The 22,474-nt window shown below is 34.2% G+C and overlaps 2 protein-coding genes across 3 annotated transcripts; both read right to left on the reverse strand.

Annotated features, from left to right (window-relative positions):
- Nucleotides 1–525: 525 nt before the first annotated feature.
- Nucleotides 526–9,599, reverse strand: LOC132168878 (low-specificity L-threonine aldolase 1). 2 transcript variants are annotated; one of them, XM_088517493.1, is made up of 11 exons: nucleotides 9,526–9,599; nucleotides 7,195–7,276; nucleotides 6,515–6,968; nucleotides 4,249–4,360; nucleotides 2,536–2,586; nucleotides 2,270–2,341; nucleotides 2,044–2,176; nucleotides 1,837–1,895; nucleotides 1,356–1,456; nucleotides 823–889; nucleotides 526–732 (listed from the first exon to the last, which is right to left on the reverse strand). In XM_088517493.1, exons 3-11 carry the CDS (start codon nucleotides 6,964–6,966, stop codon nucleotides 694–696), a joined length of 1,086 nt encoding a protein of 361 aa, XP_088373619.1. In that variant the 5' UTR covers nucleotides 6,967–6,968; nucleotides 7,195–7,276; nucleotides 9,526–9,599; the 3' UTR covers nucleotides 526–693. The 2 variants fall into 2 exon arrangements, with proteins under 2 accessions (XP_088373619.1, XP_059435941.2); XM_059579958.2 differs by lacking the exon at nucleotides 9,526–9,599 and adding an exon at nucleotides 7,436–7,769.
- A 5,144-nt stretch (nucleotides 9,600–14,743) lies between these two features.
- On the reverse strand, nucleotides 14,744–21,707 carry LOC132168879 (low-specificity L-threonine aldolase 1-like). Its single transcript, XM_059579960.2, has 11 exons — nucleotides 21,452–21,707; nucleotides 21,213–21,292; nucleotides 20,526–20,979; nucleotides 18,488–18,599; nucleotides 16,751–16,801; nucleotides 16,485–16,556; nucleotides 16,259–16,391; nucleotides 16,051–16,109; nucleotides 15,571–15,671; nucleotides 15,038–15,104; nucleotides 14,744–14,946 (listed from the first exon to the last, which is right to left on the reverse strand). The coding sequence occupies exons 3-11, from the start codon at nucleotides 20,975–20,977 to the stop codon at nucleotides 14,908–14,910; spliced, it is 1,086 nt and encodes a 361-aa protein (XP_059435943.1). The 5' UTR covers nucleotides 20,978–20,979; nucleotides 21,213–21,292; nucleotides 21,452–21,707; the 3' UTR covers nucleotides 14,744–14,907.
- Nucleotides 21,708–22,474: the final 767 nt, after the last annotated feature.

Below are 22,474 nucleotides of genomic sequence, written 5' to 3' on the forward strand. Positions count from 1 at the left end.
GACTTTCAATTACAGATTCATCAAGATTCATAGCCTATTTCCAAGGTTCACGCTATAATATACAAAAGAAAATGCAAATATGGAAGTATACGAGAGCGTGGATTTCGACCCCCACAATAGGAATCTTTACGTTTGATTAGTGTAAACCACCTTAGATTTCAGTTGGTATTTTGATGGAGTTCAATCAGGCTATGGCTCAACCAGACTTGAAAGAGCGCCTGCGATTCCTACCGTTTAAGCCCCTTGTGTCATTAGTTCCCTACTATGATTACGTTCAATCACTCTAATCTTAACTTTTAGTCCTAAAAATTGATGATAAGCTAATTTCAGTTATCTAACTCTCACTGCAGCCTATAAAATAACAAAAACAACCAAGAACTCAACTCCACTCAACTAAGTTTAATCATAACTACATTAGGGTCAGTTCCTTTCAGCCATTCTGTTCTATCTAAGTTCATACATTCCATCACCTATCTGTTTCTCAGTACCCAACAGATGAATTAAAAACAAAAATCCAGACAAAAGTAGGAAGAAAATAAAGAACTTCACTAGTTTAATGCAATTCAAAAATAAATCCTCCCACTTAAGAGATTGCCAATTTGATCCAATTATCTCATGTCCCTGACATTTAAGGGTCTCAAAGAAAACCTATGGACTTCTTGAGGGGAGGGAGAGTGATGACAATTTCTTCCACTAGATGCCGTTTTGATCTTGTACTCCAGTTAGAGCTTGCTGAAAAATTCAAGTAAATACAAGTATAAGTTATAGTTTTTGTGGAACAAATTAGTAACAGGAGGTGGAGATAAGGATGATATTGATCACCTGAAAGCATGACAAGGTGTACTGCACATCACTTTCAGAAATTTGATGGTGGACGACGATCCTGACTCTGAAACAACAAATATAACAATATCGTTTATTGCGCGATTCCTCGCTCTCAACGCTTACTAAAAGTAGGTCAATTTTCAATGTATAAAATGTTAAACCACCACTTATCCTAAAAGCTTAAGTTGATAGAAAGTGGTATACTTAATTATTTAAATTAATATTCTAAAATTTATAACTAGTTATTTGTGAAAAGATTGTCCACAGCAGAACAAACTTCTAATCAAAAGAGGGACCAACCACTTTAGTTCTGTTGACGGTCTTGGCTAGATTTTATGGGATTCTAGGTTTTGGCCTATTTTCTCCCCAGTTCATCAAATTTCTTAGCCCTACCTCTAATTTTTCTATAAAATGAAAAATAAAATATGGAACAACATGTTGAAAGTCAAAGTTGAAACAAAACAAACAGTGAAAGACTAATTACAAAGGAATTCATGACTCTAAGCTGCTTTTTATGAGGTAAAACATACATTGATGAGCTCTCTTGCAGCACAAGTATACCATGTTCTTCCAAGTACTTGCATAGTTTTTCTGCTGTAATCTTTGAGCTCTCTTCTACCTCAAAAAATATCTGGTCGTGTACCAAAGGAAAAGTATATATAAGTATTTGGCTCACAGTGTATATGAATGAAGATCAAGGGAAGCATTCATATTAAATATAAGACATGATCAGGTAATAAAGTATTTGGTTCACGTCGGTAATTTCCATTGTTCTATATCCATATATTGAGCCCCCCAAACCAGAAAAAAAAGGTAAAAACAAAAGAAGAAAGATACTTGAAGCATAAATTTCTGCAGGTCCAACTATAGTAATGAAAACTACTTGATAACACTAAAAACTAAATTGGGAAGACTACTTTCTTAGTCTTTATTTATTTCTTTTGCCAACTAGAATCTTCAAAGTTTTCATTACATAGGAAGACAAGAAAGTTTGGAAAGCGAGATACTCACTATATTGGTCTCCACGGAAGCAACATCAATTCTTATTCCTTTCATTTGATTCAACCCTTCTGGAGATTTAAGAGAAAGAAAAAAAAAAGGTTTTCAGTTGTTGCACATGAGAGCAATTGAACCAAAAAAAAAAAAAAACAGCATGGCAATAATTTTTCTTCCTGCCGATGGCAATGGCGTGTAAATCAAGTGGACTAGTATATCTACCTGCTAAGATCTTAGCGTTCTTGTGATCACCCTCAAGCTTTTCAACATTCTCCTGTAAAGCTACAAGAGCAGCAGCACAAAGGATTCCGACTTGTCTCATCCCACCACCTAAGGTTTTCCGGAGTATCTTCGCCTAAAAGGTAGAAACAGAAGAGTTTGATGCTGGGTTTTCTAATAGTGTAAAAGCAGCTGCTGATACTCCTAACTGCATAATTTTCATCAGTACCTTAGCAATAAAGCTTTTGGAACCGACAATAACAGATCCAACTGGAGCACCCAGACCTTTTGATAGACATACCTGGTTCACAAATTTGAACAAGAGAACAAAAGGTAAGTATTGTCAGACATTGCTAAATAGGAACCTCCAAATCAGATTGTCTAAATCGGGTCTGAAGATCATGAATATCAGCATTAGGTTGACAGTAAAATGCGAGATTACTGAAAACTAGCATAATAAAGAGAGATAAGAATGCCTGAGCAAGGCAATCATACCGAAACAGAGTCAGCAGCTTGCACCAGCCGATGAACAGGAATGCCAAGTGCCTGGTAGACCAATCTTCTGGATTAGAAAGTCAAATATTGTATTTAATTTTAAAATTCAATAAAGAAGTAAAAAATTAAAATCAGAAACAGAGATAGACCCAAAATCATTTATAACAATTTGTTTTTTGATAAGTATCATTTATAACAATTAAGAAGAAAATTCAGCTCATATTTATGATTTCCAAGTGCCTTCAGATAACGTCTAACATATGCATTTACTTAAAAGTGATATGGTGGAATATCTGGCAGCCAAATGGCTCCCAGCATTCTAGAAAATGAAGATCAATGAAATGAGCGGTTGTCACCACATGGCAGAAGTTCTAGGAAACAATAAAATCACTTTTTTCAAATATCAATCATTATATGCGAGCTACAATTTTCTTCAATGGTCACTTTTAGAAGAGTGAATTAAACCTAGCATAGCAACTGATTTTAGAAAGAAGCCATAATATTTTCAAGGCATGTTGCTCTTCTCATTTGACATTGCAGGGCAGAAGACAACACACACATGCACACACACACTCACTTAAAAGGGAAGAGTAGCATAGCAACTATATAAAGACATAATTACTATAAAAGGGAAGAGTAGAATAATGCTGTAGAACATTAAGCAATAGTAATATGATAGTTTTATCTACAAGTTAGTATAGAAAAACAAATATAATACTGCATGATATCCCTCTATATGGTTTACTACTCAGCAATTTTATCCATGAAAGAGAAAAACTTGTCCAACATTTAGGTGTGCTAAATGTTCAAGGATGAGGTGAAACATGTGTGGGATAACGGTAAACAAAGACAGAGTGCTCTTAAGGCACTTGTCCATTTCACTCTACAAGATCTCAGCTTGCACATGGCTTTATAGCACATTATTTCACTCATAAAAAGAACAAGTGTGTCCAAAAATTTGGCATGCTACTATGAAATTGTGATGTTAAATTTTGAGATACTATGACTGACTCATTTAACTTTGCAAATGCTTGAACATGCCTAAAGATAACTGTCGGATTGATATCTCTAATAAGGAGTCAAAGGGTTTCCAGCAGAGCTTAAAAATTGCAGTAGACGTAAGTAGAAAAAATCACATTCCCAAAGTTGATGTACTAGAAGACAATTATTCTATCATATGTGATTTTAGCAATTCTTACAATGATAAATATAAAATATTGTATCCTGGAAATCATTTTGTGTTTACACTTAAAAGCTCAAAAGCTCCAAAGTTATGCCACGTGTGATCCCTGGTAATTGCAAGAAATTCCAAAGAATTGATTGCAAGGGGTGTGTCTTCTACAAATGCAAATTCTTTGTTGATGAACTTTCCTAGTGTTTACCGACTGAAGTCACGTATTGACATTGAGAATGCACTTAACTCATCATTTTGCTTTTACTAGTCTCCTTCAGCATCATGTCAATCCTAATGTCCAGTTTCAACTAGAGTTAATATACACAAGCTGCTTCTTATAATGGGCCAGATTTATTTCTTCCACTAAATTTTCATTTGCAGTTCAATTTTTCTGTTAGGCAGATATACTCTGCCAATGTTATATGGAGTACGTCATAACCGTAGGGAACGTACTTACCAACTTCCATGTGAGTGTACAGAATGTACCACACAACAATACACAATGACATAACTGAACACATTGAAAAACTTTTACTCACAACTGATGCATTGAAAATGCGGGCGCCATCAATATGAAGCTTCAAACCATGCTTCTTAGCTAGCTCTCCAACTTTGTCTGTATATTCCACAGACAGACATTTACCACCAGTACTGCATTAAGTAGAGATACCACTCATAAGGCATTATAGTCAAAGAAACGACACAGAAATGGTTCAATAAATTGTTAAAGGAAAAAAAAGAAAAAGAAAAAAAAGACATTATACTTCAAGAAACATTCCACGAAAAGAATCCAACGTCCTCAACAAAATAACCCCTAAATTTAAGAGCAAGAACAAGCATAATACTTAGATACATTAACAACGTGTTGCCGAAAAGTAGAGCTAATGCTTGAATTTCCCAGAAAATTCCATATTATGTTGAGGGTTGTTAGAATATATGGAAAATATATAATATTTTTCGTATATTTCATAATTAGGTTGATATCAAATATTCTCTATTTAAGGGTTGATTGTAATTAAATGATTTGATTACCATATTTGTGTTTACTCATACCCTATAAATACGGACCTTTGTATTGTAGACAAATGAAGTTAATGAGCACAATGTAATCCTTAGGGCAATTCAAAGTGGTGGACGTAGGTGTCTAATACCGAACCACCCACAATCCTTGTGTTATTTTCTCTCTCTTGTTTCCGTTGTTATTTACGCATCATCATTACTGAACAAGGGTAGGGTAGTTCAGTGTCATCCAAAACAAATTCGTAAAAGATTGTATTGCCAAAATATAGCTTTCCGAGTAGTAATAAAAGCAAAAATTTTCCTGTGTCCATCCCCTCCCATAAACCTGGAAAAGGTTTGCAAAGTAATGTTCCGACCAAATATATGGGTGCCATTTTGGCCCAAGCTAGGGTAGGGTAGCTTGTTCATCATTACTGAACAAGGGTAGGGTAGTTCAGTGTCATCCAAAAAAAATTCGTAAAAGATTGTATTGCCAAAATATAGCTTTCCAAGTAGTAATAAAAGCAAAAATTTTCCTGTGTCCATCCCCTCCCATAAACCTGGAAAAGGTTTGCAAAGTAATGTTCTGACCAAATATATGGGTGCCATTTTGGCCCAAGCTAAAAGAAAGGTAGTAATTCCAGAACAAAACCTAAATTCAATGCCTAACCAAATTTGTTGATCTTGTGTCTAACCTCATTGTCAACCAGTCCAGCCAGGAAATCGGATGTCATAATTTCTCCACCAATCCTAACACTGGAGATGACGAATGGGCAGAATGCCCTCCCTCTGTTGTATTCAAGCACAAATTTTCACTGTCCTGATCTCAGGTTCATGAAAGAAACACACTCGTAAGGAGAACCTTGAAAAGGCATGGGTCAGTCCCTATACAAAAAGTCTTGAATGGTTCATAAGACCCCAAGTCCATGATCATGAGGATCCATTAAGGGACAACTTTTGATTGGAGATTCCTTGGACAATTGAAATCATACGAATCTAACACTCAGCAGAAGAATGTAAAATTGATAACTATGCTGCTTTTCAGATATGTGCACATGTACAAACTTCTCAGACAGTTCTAAAACTGAATTTTATGCAGTTCAGTGCACTGCCTGCACAGGTCAGAAGTTATGTAAAACATGGAATGAAGCAGCAAGCATAGGAAGCATTTAACTTTTCAAAGCCGCACAAATCCAAATTTACTTGGAAAATGGAAAGGTAATACAGTTAATCCAAGTACCAAAACACATAAAAACAACCTATATGGACATTGAAACTTAAATGCTAAAAATAACTCAACTTGTTCAAAACGGTCACAACCTCGGTTCTTCATGAGACAAAGGAATAAAAAATGCTTAATAATGTTTCCCTTCAAATATTTTATATGTTAATTTCTCTATACCCCCTTTTTATTTTATCCAGATGGAAGCTTAGTGGAAGCATGGGTAGAATTTTAATAAAGTGAAGCAAGGAAGCACTATGGTCTCTTAAAATTAGCAATGAAGGTCACACACTGTTCACTTTAATGAAGGGAAGATTCCAATATTCGCTTTTGAGAGGCAGCCATGAGGAAAGTTGTTGAGGAATTATACCGAACATTAAAATACAGACTCAGCAGCAACTTTTCCCAATCCAACACAATAAAATAACCAGCTATCTGGAAACACAAAGTGGGAATCTATGAAGATATACATATGACAATTAGATTATACAAAGTGGGTATGGTACCATTATCTTATCCACCACATACACCCACAAAAAGAATAAAAAAAATTATCCACCACAAGCCAAAAGCAATGCACTTACTTTGCATGTGTATTCTCCAAGCAGATAAGCCTTGTAGTAGGGTAGACAAGAACCCCTCTGGGGTCTCTAATGGCAGCTTCAATCAAATCAATATCCATTGTTCCATCTTGGTTGTTCTTCACAGGTCTAGGATGTACACCTCCAATTGTTGAAATGCCACCATTCTCATAAATATGGATATGGGCATTGTCTCCAAGAATGACTTCACTTCCCCTAATGTCACAATGAACAAGAACACTAATTAGATTGCCCATTGTGCCCGAGGGAACGAACAGGGCAGCCTCCTTGCCCGTTATCCTTGCCATTTCTGTTTCCAACCGTAAAGCAGTTGGGTCATAGCCCAAAACATCATCGTCAACATCAGCAGCTGCCATAGCTGCCCGCATCGATTCAGTTGGTTTGGTGACTGTGTCAGACCGGAGATCCACTGTTCTAGAAACCATTTTTGCCATAACTGATCCCAACCAAAAGTAATTCAATAAATGGTGTAAGAAAATATATTCAAGCACCATCTAAAATCAAAAAGTCACTTCAATCTTGCAGACTTGTTTTATCCCACAAAAATTGTTAAATTACCGGTTATCCAAAAGCGAAATTGCTTCCCAAATCGATTATCGAAAGAGGAATACCATCTAATTTACCTTGAACTAGTCTTGAGGAAGGAAATCAAAAATCCATACCTGTGTAAACTCTTCCTTCTTCTTCTCGGTCTTCAAATTAATTTCAGCACAACTTCTCAATTGAAGTGAATACGCTGCAGAACTGTAAAAATTTTGAAACTTTTTACCATAAACAGGAAATATAATGATATATACACATACTACATGCAAAACCCACAAAATTATTAACGAAAATCAACGGGAAATATCAACGTAAACAGAGGAAAAACAGAGGATTTTCGTTCTGAAGTACAAAACGCACCCGCAGCCGTGAGAGACGCATGCAAAGGCAAAAACTAGTTTAACATTAAAGCTTAAAAGCGCGCAAGTGAAGAATATTTGCACAATTGCCCAACTTTTAACGCGAAAAAATCCAAGAATTTTGGTCTTTTGGTTTCAACCTTAGCTCCTTAAACTTCAGAGATATTGTTCAATATGGGCGATTGTGGGTGCCCATCCACGTCCACATGCCCGCTTTTGGACTGAGATGCAAGCGTCATGCATTGATGGAAACCCATGAAAAGAAAAGCCAAGGAAACACGATCACAAGAAGAAGCTGACCCCATGGGTGCTGGCTTGCGTCCAACTAGCCAATGGCAAATTGACAGCTAAGAAAAACCATGCATGCAACCACTCAGAAAATTTTCAATTTTATTTTTCTTATTTCTTATTTTCATCGCCTAACCATCATTTGTGTTCCACTTATATTGTCCACTGCCAAACAACTTGATAACGTACGAGGAAAAGCAGCCTTTGGATACAGTAAAAAAAAAAAAAAAAAAAAAAAGGGTAATACTTTATTTTTCCTTTGTCATTTTATATCAATCTACTAAATAACATTACTATTTGTTATTCAGTAAAGTATTATATAATTGATATACAATTTGATGATGTGACAGTGAAAAACAGCAATTGAATTAACACTTGTAAAATAAAATTTTTAAAAAAATTATTGAAATTTTTTTTTTTCTGATACATTATTTTAGTTGTATGATAGTCGTATAATAATCTACTAAATAATTTGAAAAAGAGTAATACAATTTAATAAACCATTTGAGAGTGTAATAGTGAAAAGCAACCATTAGAACAACATTTGTAAAAATAAACAAAATAAATAAGTCAACACTTGTAAAAAAAAAAAAAAAAAGTCAATATTTATGGTCACATCATCCAGTTAAAAGAAAGCATATGGGTTTCCTATTATATTTTATTATTTTAAATTTATAAATTATATTGTGAGATTGGTAGGTTGGTTGGGTTCAATCCTTTTTTTAATGTTTTATTTTCATCGATGGAAAAGTGGCCTTGATTTCCCGGAAGCAAATTTGGGTTTGGCTTCCCACTTCTTGGGAAGATAAAATGATTTTGGTAGGCTTAGGAGAAGAAAGGAAGTAAAGGAAAGGAAGGGAAGGGAAGAGAAGGGAAGGGAAAGAAGAAGAAGAAAAAAGGTATAGAAAGGAGAAAGGCCAAAGGCCAAAGAGATGTTTGAAAGGGAAACTAATGAAAAGCATTTGATCTCTTCTCTCTCTTCCTCTTCCATCCCTTTCCTTTGTCTTTTCCCCAATTCCAATCAATCATGAGAAATGAGAATTGCTCTTTCTCATTTCAACATTCAATGGATTCCTTTTGTATTTTGGTGGCATATTCAATAGAATCACACAAAAACTAAAATAATGAGACAAAAGAGAATCTAACATAAATGCTGAGAAATAGAGAATGACGTAAGGCATGATTCTATATTCTGAGACTATTCTTTGTTACTTTTTTTTTTCTTTTTTCTTTTTTTTTTAAAAAAATATATAAATAAGAATAAATTAATAAAAACAAAAAACAAAACTTTCCTACCGAGAGAGTTTTAGGAATTTCCTCTTACCCAACCCTTAAAAATAATCGTGTCTTTTAAGCATGCATTTCTTAATTTTTTTTTTTTTTAAAAAAAGCATGCTTTCTTCTTAATATTATTGAAAAAGCATATGAAATATATTTCTCACATGATAAGTGACACATATTATTTTTACACGTTAATTTATAAAATATTTGAAACGTACAAAATTTTCTTTTAAAAAATAAAAGTAAAAAAGACAAGGTGAGAGGCGAAACAAAGCTGTCCCAAAACCCCTGCAGAAAAGGACACCAACAGTGATAGCATCTAGAAAGAAAAGAAAAGTAGAAAGCAAGCAGACAAACAAGTGACCCAAAGCTTGGCTATGTACATCAATTAATCGCCTACCTTTTGGGAAAGGTCACAACCCGACAGATTTATGTTAGGTGCTAAAAAAAAACTACAGAAAAAATTCTTGTAATTTATTTAGAGCACAAGAAGAAGAAGCAATGAGAAAGGAAGAATGGTACCTGTAAGAAGTGGTGTATAAATCATAAAACGCAGAGCAGCATGAGAGAAAGGGAGACATGGGGATGGGGCTTTTTATACATCTCTAATGGTGGGTTAGGTGGAAGAGAAGTTGTTTTTGCCTTCTTCTTTGTTGGGGCTTTTTTATTTTGAACATGTGACCAAATTACTTGTGACCAATGAATGAGCAGACAACTGGAACGGATAATGGACTCCCTTCATGACTTGTTTCTGACGTGGCAACTAGACTCAAGGATTATTGATTTTAGGTTTTCATTTATTTCGATATAAAATGTTTCAGTAAGAAAATACTTTTTTAAAAATTGGCCATTTTTTACTATTTGTTTAGGATGAAAATGCAAGCGAATAATAATCATCCACATCTGCTATCCATACATGGCGGATATCAAAAATTAATATCTGCAAATGCTGACGTGAATAGCGGGTTTAGGGTATCCGCATTCCCTCTCTCTCTCTCTCTCTCTCTCTTTATATATATATATTTGTCGGGTTTGTAATTTATGTTTCTTATATGTGTTGAATTTGTAATATTGTTAGATTTCATTGCTAGAAATTTTTTCTGATTTAATTGCCTTATATGTTCTACCATATTATTATTATTATTATTCAAATATTTTTTTCCTGTCATCAACTATAGATTAGACAGATCATATAGGAAGTTAAATAATATATAAAATGGAAATGTTTTGGCAAAATGATTATGATTAGCAAGTGTAATATGGATAATAATGTATAATTATAACTAATGTCTTTTTTGTATTTACTAGAAACAAAAAGTAGTGAATTATAACTTTAAGGTCCAAAACGCTCATTACCTAAAATGCGGATAACTGATAATAACAGCATTAACCGCGCATATGTGGATACCAAAAAATCATTATCCACACTTTGGGATGTAGATGTGGATATTGCTCCGCATCTGCATTTTCACCCGTCATGCAAAGCTAGTGTTTCTTCTTTGATTCTTACACTATTTTTAATTACTTTGCTTTTTGACTCCAAAAGAGACTTAAAACCGTGTTGAATGGGAAAGCCAGAAAACATGGCGTGTTGTTAGTTTCCACCTTCCACTTTCCACGACATTTCCTTCAACTTTCGTGGACATTAGAGGGAAATCTAGAAAAAGGGAGATGATGAACCCAAAAAGAAGCATTGGTTCATATCTGGTATCAATGTCCGTCGAAATTAGAGTAGTAGGGCTTGTAGACGCATGTACGTACAAGTTCATTTTGTCGTCAGTTAGATTTAGTTTCTGTAATTTATAAATTGTGTAGAAAGGATTAGAAAATTTGAATAGAATTTTGCATTTTTGTGTGTCAAACTGTGTACAAAAAAGTTATATTTATAGTTAAAATAGAAAATACAATTAAGTAATTAATGAAACAATATTAATTACAGAATAAAATCAAGGTATACAAGAAAATATAAATCAGTCAGGCAAATACAAAAAATATAAAAATATATTTTCACATGACCGGCGAATCTGACACGTAGAGACGGAGGAAGGAGATGACCATGACCCTCCCCTCTCTTTTCAAAATTTTATTTACTAGTATATAAATAGCTAAATTTTATATACTTGGCCAAAATAATTAAGCTTGGGTATTGAAAAAGAAAAAGGCTTGGTTCTTGACCCTATTATATATAACATAAATCATTTTATACCCAAAACCTTAAACAATCAAAATCTATCATGAGCAACAACCTAAATCTGTCATTAAAAAAAATTAGGCATGAGCAATAACTTTCAAAAGCCAAGTAAAAGAGTTTTTTAACGCAACATGGATAGCAACGTAGAAGCTAGAGCGATATGGCTACGTTAGATTCTATTTTGATAGGTATTTGAGTTAAAAATTGAAATAAATTAAGAAAATTTTGTTTATTTTTCATATAATTATTTTATTTTTGATTGTAAGCTATTGTCTAAATCATACCGCAAAAGTAAATTAGTACTTACATTATCATCATTTATCAAAGATGATGAATTTCCTAAAGTAGGAAGTGATAGCTATGGAGGCCACTCTGATTTTGACACGTGTACATTCCTCCGATATTGAAAATCATAACCAACTAGTTTAGGAACCTTCGAGGCAATTCCCTAATTAAATTTTCTTTTCCATATTCTTCTATCAGGCCACATTTCATTTAAAAAGTCATGGGAATTGACTCTACCCAAAGAATTTAAAACCATTTATTTATTTATATGTACAATAGAAGAACCAATCTACAAACAACAAACGATATAGCGCGGATTAATTAAAAACTTAATCTAGATAGAGAGTCATCTAACACCTTACTGTTTCGAAACGAAACCTCGAAAACAGAAATCGAGCATGAAAGAAGTTAGAAAAGCTGGTAGTTGCAACTCATGATGGAAATCGGGAATAGTAACAAGAGAACCTCGTAAAACTTAACAACTTCTGAGGGAACTAGAGAGACTAAGAGGTATAATTACAACAATTGAGGGATCTTCTTCTAGGGTGGTGACTCTGAGGCCCCACAAGATCAAGATGTTGTTAAAACTCATATATGAATTTGAGAAATCTAAAAGAATCAAGGGACCATATATGGGTTTGCTTAAAAGAGACTCAAGGTAGTAGTGGCACGTGTAGCCCACGCGCGTTAAGGAGATGTGTGGTACATCTATAGGGACAGAAGCCATAGGTTGGAAGATAGCATATCGGTGGAATTGGAGGTGGAGAAGAGGCGCGTGGATGATAGAGGTAGGTGTATGGATGCATATTTGATCTCCAAAATCCCAAGCAAAAAAAAAAAGGACAAAGTTTTCCTTCAAACTAGGTTGGAGGAATTTCCTTCAACCTAGTCTATAAAAGTTACATGTGTCTTTTTTTTTAATAACATATGAGATGTACATGAGTTTTTAAAAAATTTATTCAAATTTTGTCCTTGCTATTGAAAAAAATATGTGCATCTCACATATCCAACGGACACATATCACTTTTATAGATTAGGTTGAAGGAAATTCCTCCAATTTAGTTTGAAAGAAAATTTTGTTTAAAAAACAAAAGGTAAAAACAATAAACAATAAACACCGCTTTAATCCCCCCTCTTGTGTGGACATATAAAAAAAAAAAAACGCTTGAAAGAGATTGAATTTGTTTTCATAAACTAGGGGTGGATGAAAAGGGGTAAAGAGGGAGCAAACAACCCCTCTTGACTCCTCTTACTCCTTTTACTTGTTTAAAATTTTATCAAACTAGGTAGGATTAGATAGTTTTTTGTTTTTTGTTAATTTCCTGCCTAGGAAGAAAAAAAAAAAAAAAATCCTCCACGCACCCTATAAGAGCTTGTTTGGGATTGCGTCTGAGAAGTAAAGCTTTTAAGTCAAAAAAAGCTTTTGGGCAAAAGCTTTATTTTTAACCTTTTACCAAAAGTGTTTTTTTAGCTATTTTAAGGTTTTTTGGACCCTTAAAAGCACTTTTAATTTTTTTATCAAACGAGTACTTTTTTCTTCAAACGAACTTTTTGAGTGTTAAAAGCACTTTTAACCCCTTCAAACGCAATCTCAAACAGGTCATAAATCCCATGTGAATCTGTCAAAAAAACTTAATTGTCAAACTCAAAAGACACATTCAAAGGCAATTACAACTATGCCCCAACATCTCTTCTTTCTTTCTTCTTCTTTTTTTTTTTTTTTTTTTTTCCTCTAAGCACATTCTTACATGTCTTTAAATGCCTAAAAACCAACCTCATAGGATCATCTCCAGTTCATTTGAATTGAAGAATATCCAGTTAGTTATATTGGAGGGATATTTTTGTCTCATCAAAAAGTGAATAGACAAAAATACTCATCAAATATAACTAACAGGATACTCTCCCGTTCATTTGAACTGAAAAGAATAATGTTCTATTTTCGTAGCAATTAGCATATGATACCATATAAAATAGAGCACATAAAGAAGATGATTGGTCCTGATTATAGATATTCTCATAATTTCCAAGGCATTATGTTGGGGGAGAGAGAAAAACTAATTAAATCAATTTGTTTCATGCACGATTTCAGAGTATGAAAACTCATTGAGTCAAACTGAATAAATTGACACGAGGAGTGAAAAAATAAATTATTAGTTACATTTATATGTTTTAAACGATAATTAAATTTTTAAAATCGTTTATTTATGTTGTTAGTTATATTCTTTATCATTTTTAATTAATTCTTATTTAACATCAGTCAGTTTTGCCCTGTGTGAACTAAAATTCTGACTCTCCTACTAATTGGAACCCACGTATAGCAAATACTACTTATTTGGAGTATTACATAACAATGACACTTTAATTTGCTACTAGTTATTGATTATTATAGCTCTAATATTTCATGTGGCAACTCCTTTAGAATTTTTGAGAATGTTATATGGTCTTAACAGGTAGTTTTTTACAATTTAGTTTAAAACCGCACTTTTAATCTGCAAAATTTGCAATGCCAAACACCCTCGTTATGTGATTGTGATTGATTTTAGGGTGCTTTGTAGCCCTGTTGAGGGTTAATTGTGTTGTTATTAACTTATTGCTCTTTGCATTATACAATGAAGAGTGTTTGTTTTAGTAATAAAGTTCTTCACTCATCTAAAAAAATGTGATTGGGATTTAAAGGATATCAATAGAACATATTCATATATTCATTCAATTATGATCTCTCATCGTCTATTTGTGACTTTCAATTACGGATTCATCAAGATTCATAGCCTATTTCCAAGGTTCACGCTATAATATACAAAAGAAAAATGCAAATATGGAAGTATACTAGAGCGTGGATTTTGACTCCCGTAATAGGAATCTTTATGTCTGATTAGTGTAAACCACCTTAGATTTCACTGGTGTTTTGATGGGGCTCAATCAAGCTATGGCTCAACCAGACTTGAGAGAGCGCTTGCGATTCCTACTGTTTAAGCCCCTTGTGTCATTAGTTCCCTACTATGATAACGTTCAATCACTCTAATCTTAACTTTTAGTCCTAAAAAATGATGATCAGCTAATTTCAGTTATCTAACTCTCACTGCAGCCTATAAAATAACAAAAACAACCAAGAACTCAACTCCACTCAACTAAGTTTAATCATAACTACATTAGGGTCAGTTCCTTTCAGCCATTCTGTTCTATTTAAGTTCATACATTCCATCACCTCTCTGTTTCTCAGTACCCAACAGATGAATTAAAAACAAAAATCCAGACAAAAGTTGGAAGAAAATAAAGAACTTCACTAGTTTAATGCAATTCAAGAATAAATCCTCCCACTTAAGAGATTGCCAATTTGATCCAATTATCTCATGTCCCTGACATTTAAGGGTCTCAAAGAAAACCTATGGACTTCTTGAGGGGAGGGAGAGTGATGACAATTTCTTCCACTAGATGCCGTTTTGATCTTGTACTCCAGTTAGAGCTTGCTGAAAAATTCAAGTAAATACAAGTATAAGTTATAGTTTTTGTGGAACAAATTCGTAACAGGAGGTGGAGATAAGGGTGATATTTGATCACCTGAAAGCATGACAAGGTGTATTGCACATCACTTTCAGAAATTTGATGGTGGACGACGATCCTGACTCTGAAACAGCAAATATAACAATATCGTTTATTGAACGATTCCTCGCTCTCAACGCTTACTAAAAGTAGGTTGATCTCCAATGTATAAAATGTTAAACCACCACTTATCCTAAAAGCTTAAATTGATAGAAAGTGGTGTACTTAATTATTTAAATTAATATTCTAAAATTTATAACTAGTTATTTGTGAAAAGATTGTCTACAGCAGAACAAACTTCTAATCCAAAGAGGGACCAACCACTTTAGTTCTGTTGACGGTCTTGGCTAGATTTTATGGGATTCTAGGTTTTGGCCTATTTTCTCCCCAGTTCATCAAATTTCTTAGCCCTACCTCTAATTTTTCTATAAAATGAAAAATAAAATATGGAACAACATGTTGAAAGTCAAAGTTGAAACAAAACAAACAGTGAAAGACTAATTACAAAGGAATTCATGACTCTAAGCTGCCTTTTATGAGGTAAAACATACTTTGATAAGCTCTCTTGCATCACAAGTATACCATGTTCTTCCAAGTACTTGCATAGTTTTTCTGCTGTAATCTTTGAGCTCTCTTCTACCTCAAAAAATATCTGGTCGTGTACCAAAGGAAAAGTATATATAAGTATTTGGCTCACAGTGTATATGAATGAAGATCAAGGGAAGCATTCATATTAAATATAAGAAATGACCAGGTAATAAAGTATTTGGTTCACGTCGGTAATTTCAATTGTTCTATATCCATATATTGAGCCCCCGAAACCAGAAAAAAAGGTAAAAACAAAAGAAGAAAGATACTTGAAGCATAAATTTCTGCAGGTCCAACTATAGTACTGAAAACTACTTGATAACACTAAAAACTAAATTGGGAAGACTACTTTCTTAATCTTTATTTATTTCTTTTGCCAACTAGAATCTTCAAAGTTTTCATTACATAGGAAGACAAGAAAGTTTGGTAACCGAGATACTCACTATATTGGTCTCCACGGAAGCAACATCAATTCTTATTCCTTTCATTTGATTCAACCCTTCTGGAGATTTAAGAGAGAAAAAAAAAAAGTTGTCAGTTGTTGCACATGAGAGCAATTGATCCAAAAAAAAAAAAAAAAAACAGCATCGCAATAATTTTTCTTCTTGCCGATGGCAATGGCGTGTAAATCAAGTGGACTAGTATATCTACCTGCTAAGATCTTAGCGTTCTTGTGATCGCCCTCAAGCTTTTCAACATTCTCCTGTACAGCTACAAGAGCAGCAGCACAAAGGATTCCGACTTGTCTCATCCCACCACCTAAGGTTTTCCGGAGTATCTTCGCCTAAAAGGTGGAAACAGAAGAGTTTGATGCTGGGTTTTCTAATAGTGTAAAAGCAGCTGCTGATACTCCTAACTGCATAATTTTCATCAGTACCTTAGCAATAAAGCTTTTGGAACCGACAATAACAGATCCAACTGGAGCACCCAGACCTTTTGATAGACATACCTGGTTCACAAATTTGAACAAGAGAACAAAAGGTAAGTATTGTCAGACATTGCTAAATAGGAACCTCCAAATCAGATTGTCTAAATCGGGTCTGAAGATCATGAATATCAGCATTAGGTTGACAGTAAAATGCGAGATTACTGAAAACTAGCATAATAAAGAGAGATAAGAATGCCTGAGCAAGGCAATCATACCGAAACAGAGTCAGCAGCTTGCACCAGCCGATGAACAGGAATGCCAAGTGCCTGGTAGACCAATCTTCTGGATTAGAAAGTCAAATATTGTATTTAATTTTAAAATTCAATAAAGAAGTAAAAAATTAGAATCAGAAACAGAGATAGACCCAAAATCATTTATAACAATTTGTTTTTTGATAAGTATCATTTATAACAATTAAGAAGAAAATTCAGCTCATATTTATGATTTCCAAGTGCCTTCAGATAACGTCTAACATATGCATTTACTTAAAAGTGATATGGTGGAATATCTGGCAGCCAAATGGCTCCCAACATTCTAGAAAATGAAGATCAATGAAATGAGCGGTTGTCACCACATGGCAGAAGTTCTAGGAAACAATAAAATCACTTTTTTCAAATATCAATCATTATATGCGAGCTACAATTTTCTTCAATGGTCACTTTTAGAAGAGTGAATTAAACCTAGCATAGCAACTGATTTTAGAAAGAAGCCATAATATTTTCAAGGCATGTTGCTCTTCTCATTTGACATTGCAGGGCAGAAGACAACGCACACATGCACACACACACTCACTTAAAAGGGAAGAGTAGCATAGCAACTATATAAAGACATAATTACTATAAAAGGGAAGAGTAGAATAATGCTGTAGAACATTAAGCAATAGTAATATGATAGTTTTATCTACAAGTTAGTATAGAAAAGCAAATATAATACTGCATGATATCCCTCTATATGGTTTACTACTCAGCAATTTTATCCATGAAAGAGAAAAACTTGTCCAACATTTAGGTGTGCTAAATGTTCAAGGATGAGGTTAAACATATGTGGGACAACGGTAAACAAAGACAGAGTGCTCTTAAGGCACTTGTCCATTTCACTCTACAAGATCTCAGCTTGCACATGGCTTTATAGCACATTATTTCACTCATAAAAAGAACAAGTGTGTCCAAAAATTTGGCATGCTACTATGAAATTGTGATGTTAAATTTTGAGATACTATGACTGACTCATTTAACTTTGCAAATGCTTGAACATGCCTAAAGATAACTGTCGGATTGATATCTCTAATAAGGAGTCAAAGGGTTTCCAGCAGAGCTTAAAAATTGAAGTAGACATAAGTAGAAAAAATCACATTCCCAAAGTTGATGTACTAGAAGACAATTATTCTATCATATGTGATTTTAGCAATTCTTACAATGATAAATATAAAATATTGTATCCTGGAAATCATTTTGTGTTTACACTTAAAAGCTCAAAAGCTCCAAATTTATGGCATGTGTGATCCCTGGTAATTGCAAGAAATTCCAAAGAATTGATTCCAAGGGGTGTGTCTTTTACAAATGCAAATTCTTTTTTGATGAACTTTCCTAGTGTTTACCGACTGAAGTCATGTATTGACATTGAGAATGCACTTAACTCACCATTTTGCTTTTACTAGTCTCCTTCAGCATCATGTCAATCCTAATGTCCAGTTTCAACTAGAGCTAATATACACAAGCTGCTTCTGTGATGTCTAAAACCACGCTCCATATAATGGGCCAGATTTATTTCTTCCACTAAATTTTCATTTGCAGTTCAATTTTTTTGTTAGGCAGATATACTCTGCAGATGCTTATATGGAGTACGTCATAACCGTAGGGAACGTACTTACCAACTTCCATGTGAGCGTACAGAACGTACCACACAACAATATACAATGACATAACTAAACACATTGAAAAACTTTTACTCACAACTGATGCATTGAAAATGCGGGCGCCATCAATATGAAGCTTCAAACCATGCTTCTTAGCTAGCTCTCCAACTTTGTCTGTATATTCCACAGACAGACATTTACCACCAGTGCTGCATTTAGTAGAAATACCACTCATAAGGCATTACAGTCAAAGAAACGACACAGAAATGGTTCAATAAATTGTAAAAGGAAAAAAAAAAAAAAAACAAGACATTATACTTCAAGAAACATTCCATGAAAAGAATCCAAGGTCCTCAACAAAATAATCCCTAAATTTAAGAGCAATAAGCATAATACTTAGATACATTAACAATGTGTTGCCTAAAATTAGAGCTAATGCTTCAATTTCCCAGAAAATTCCATATTGTATTGAGCATTGTTAGAATATATGAAAAATATATAATATTTTCCGTATATTTCATAGTTAAGTTGATATCAAATATTCTTTATTTCAGGGTTGATTGTAATCAAATGATTTGATTACCATATTTGAATTTACTCATACTCTATAAATAGAGACCTTTGTATTGTAGACAAATAAAGTTAATGAGAACAATGTAGTCCTTAAAGCTATTCAAAGTGGTGGACATAGGTGTCTAATTCCGAACCACCCGTAATCCTTGTGTTATTTTCTCTCTCTTGTTTCCGCTGTTATTTACGCATCATCATTACTGAACAAGGGTAGGGTAGTTCAGTGTCATCCAAAAAAAATTCGTAAAAGATTGTATTGCCAAAATATAGCTTTCCGAGTAGTAATAAAAGCAAAGATTTCCAGTGTCCATCCCCTCCCATAAACCTGGAAAAGGTTTGCAAAGTAATGTTCCGACCAAAATATGGGTGCCATTTTGGCCCAAGCTAAAAGAAAGGAAGTAATTCCAGAACAAAACCTAAATTCAATGCCTAACCAAATTTGTTGATCTTGTGTCTAACCTTATTGTCAACCAGTCCAGCCAGGAAATCGGATGTCATAATTTCTCCACCAATCCTACCACTGGAGATGACGAATGGGCAGAATGCCCTCCCTCTGTTGTATTCAAGCACAAATTTTCACTATCCTGATCTCAGGTTCAGGAAAGAAACACACTCGTAAGGAGAACCTTGAAAAGGCATGGGTCGGTCCCTATACAAAAAGTCTTGAATGGTTCATAAGACCCCAAGTCCATGATCATGAGGATCCATTAAGGGACAACTTTTGATTGGAGATTCCTTGGACAATTGAAATCATACGAATCTAACACTCAGCAGAAGAATGTAAAATTGATAACTATGCTGCTTTTCAGATATGTGCACATGTACAAACTTCTCAGACAGTTCTAAAACTGAACTTTTTGCAGTTCAGTGCACTGCCTGCACAGGTCAGAAGTTATGCAAAACATGGAATGAAGCAGCAAGTATGGGAAGCATTTAACTTTTCAAAGCCGCACAAATCCAAATTTACTTGGAAAATGGAAAGGTAATACATTTAATCCATGTTCCAAAACACATAAAAACAACCTATATGGACATTGAAACTTAAATGCTAAAAATAACTCAACTCGTTCGAAACGGTCACAACCTCGGTTCTTCATGAGACAAAGGAATAAAAAATGCTTAATAATGTTTCCCTTCATTATATGCTAATTTCTCTATACCCCCTTTGTTATTTTATCCAGATGGAAGCTTAGTGGAAGCATGGGTAGAATTTTAATAAAGTGATGTAAGGAAGCACTATGATCTCTTAAAATTAGCAATGAAGGTCACACACTATTCACTTTAATGGAGGGAAGATTCCAATATTCCCTTTTGAGAGGCAGCCATGAGGAAAGTTGTTGAGGAATTATACCGAACATTAAAATACAGACCCAGCTGCAACTTTTCCCAATCCAACACAATAAAATAACCAGCTATCAGGAAACACAAAGTGGGAATCTATGAAGATATACATATAACAATTAGATTATACAAAGTGGGTATGGTACCATTATCTTATCCACCACATACCCCCACAAAAAGAATAAAAAAAATTATCAACCACAAGCCAAAAGCAATGCACTTACTTTGCATGTGTATTCTCCAAGCAGATAAGCCTTGTAGTAGGGTAGTAAAGAACCTCTCTGGGGTCTCTAATGGCAGCTTCAATCAAATCAATATCCATTGTTCCATCTTGGTTGTTCTTCACAGGTCTAGGATGTACACCTCCAATTGTTGAAATACCACCATTCTCATAAATATGTATATGGGCATTGTCTCCAAGAATGACTTCATTTCCCCTAATGTCACAATGAACAAGAACACTAATTAGATTGCCCATTGTGCCTGAGGGAACAAACAGGGCAGCCTCCTTGCCCGTTATCCTTGCCATTTCTGTTTCCAACCGTAAAGCAGTTGGGTCATGGCCGAAAACATCATCGTCAACATCAGCAGCTGCCATAGCTGCCCGCATCGATTCAGTTGGTTTGGTGACTGTGTCAGACCGGAGATCCACTGTTCTAGAAACCATTTTTGCCATAACTGATCCCAACCAAAAGTAATTCAATAAGTGGTATAAGAAAATATATTCAAACACCATCTAAAATCAAAAAGTCACTTCAATCTTGCAGACTTGTTTTATCCCACAAAAATTGTTAAATTACCGGTCATCCCAAAAGCGAAATTCCCTCCCAAATCGATTATCAAAAGAGGAGAGGAATACCATACCAATTCACCTTGAACTAGTCTTGAGAAAGGAAATCAAAAATCCATACCTGTGTAAACTCCTTCTTCTTCTTCTGTGTTCAAATTAATTTCAGCACAACTTCTCAATTGAAGCGAACACGCTGCAGAACTGTTAAAATTTTGGAACTTTTTAGCATAAACAGGAAATATAATGATATATACACAGACTGCATGCAAAACCCACAAATTTATTAACGAAAATCAACAGGAAATATCAACGTAAACAGAGGAAAAACAGAGGATTTTCGTTCTGAAGTACAAAACGCACCCGCAGCCGTGAGAGACGCATGCAAAGGCAAAAACTAGTTTAACATTAAAGCTTAAAAGCGCGCAAGTGAAGAATATTTGCACAATTGCCCAACTTTTAACGCGAAAAAATCCAAGAATTTTGGTCTTTTGGTTTCAACCTTAGCTCCTTAAACTTCAGAGATATTGTTCAATATGGGCGATTGTGGGTGCCCATCCACGTCCACATGCCCGCTTTTGGACTGAGATGCAAGCGTCATGCAGTGATGGAAACCCATGAAAAGAAAAGCCAAGGCAACACGATCACAAGAAGAAGCTGACCCCATGGGTGCTGGCATGCGTCTAACTAGCCAATGGCAAATTGACAGCTAAGAAAAACCATGCATGCAACCGCTCAGAGATTTTTCAATTTTATTATTCTTATTTTCATAGCCTAACCATCATTTGTGTTTCGTTTATATTGTCCGGTACTGTCAAACAACTTGATAATGTACGAGGAAAAGCAGCTTTGGATCGACACTTGAAAAAATAGATGCAAAACTTGATTTTTACTCTTGCGTCATTTTAGGACGGTTAACATTATTCTATTGTGAATAATGTTATTTAATATGGTATTATATAGCTGTTATACAACTGAATGGTTTGACAAAAGTAGTTATTAGATTAACAATTGTAAAAGAATTTTTTTTTTTTTTTTTTTCGAAATTATTGAAATTTTTTTAATGGCGCACCATTTTAATTGTATGATAATTGTATGATACTATAATAAATAGCTTGAAAAAGAATAATTCAATTTAATAAACCATTTGAGGATGTAATAGTGAAAAGCAACCATTAGATCAACACGTGTAAAAATAAACAAAATAAAAAAAGTCAACTCTTGTAAAAGAAAAAAAGTCAATAATCACTTTCACATCATCCCAATTAAAGAAAAGCTAGAAGGGTTTCCTATTATGTTTTTATTATTTTATATTTATAAATTATATTATGAGATTGGTAGGTTGGGTTGGTTCAATAGGTGGTGAGTTCAATCCTTTTTTTTTTT

This window comes from Corylus avellana, chromosome 1, assembly GCF_965113065.1.
Source record: "Corylus avellana chromosome 1, dhCorAvel1.hap1.2, whole genome shotgun sequence".
Taxonomy (NCBI): domain Eukaryota; kingdom Viridiplantae; phylum Streptophyta; class Magnoliopsida; order Fagales; family Betulaceae; genus Corylus; species Corylus avellana.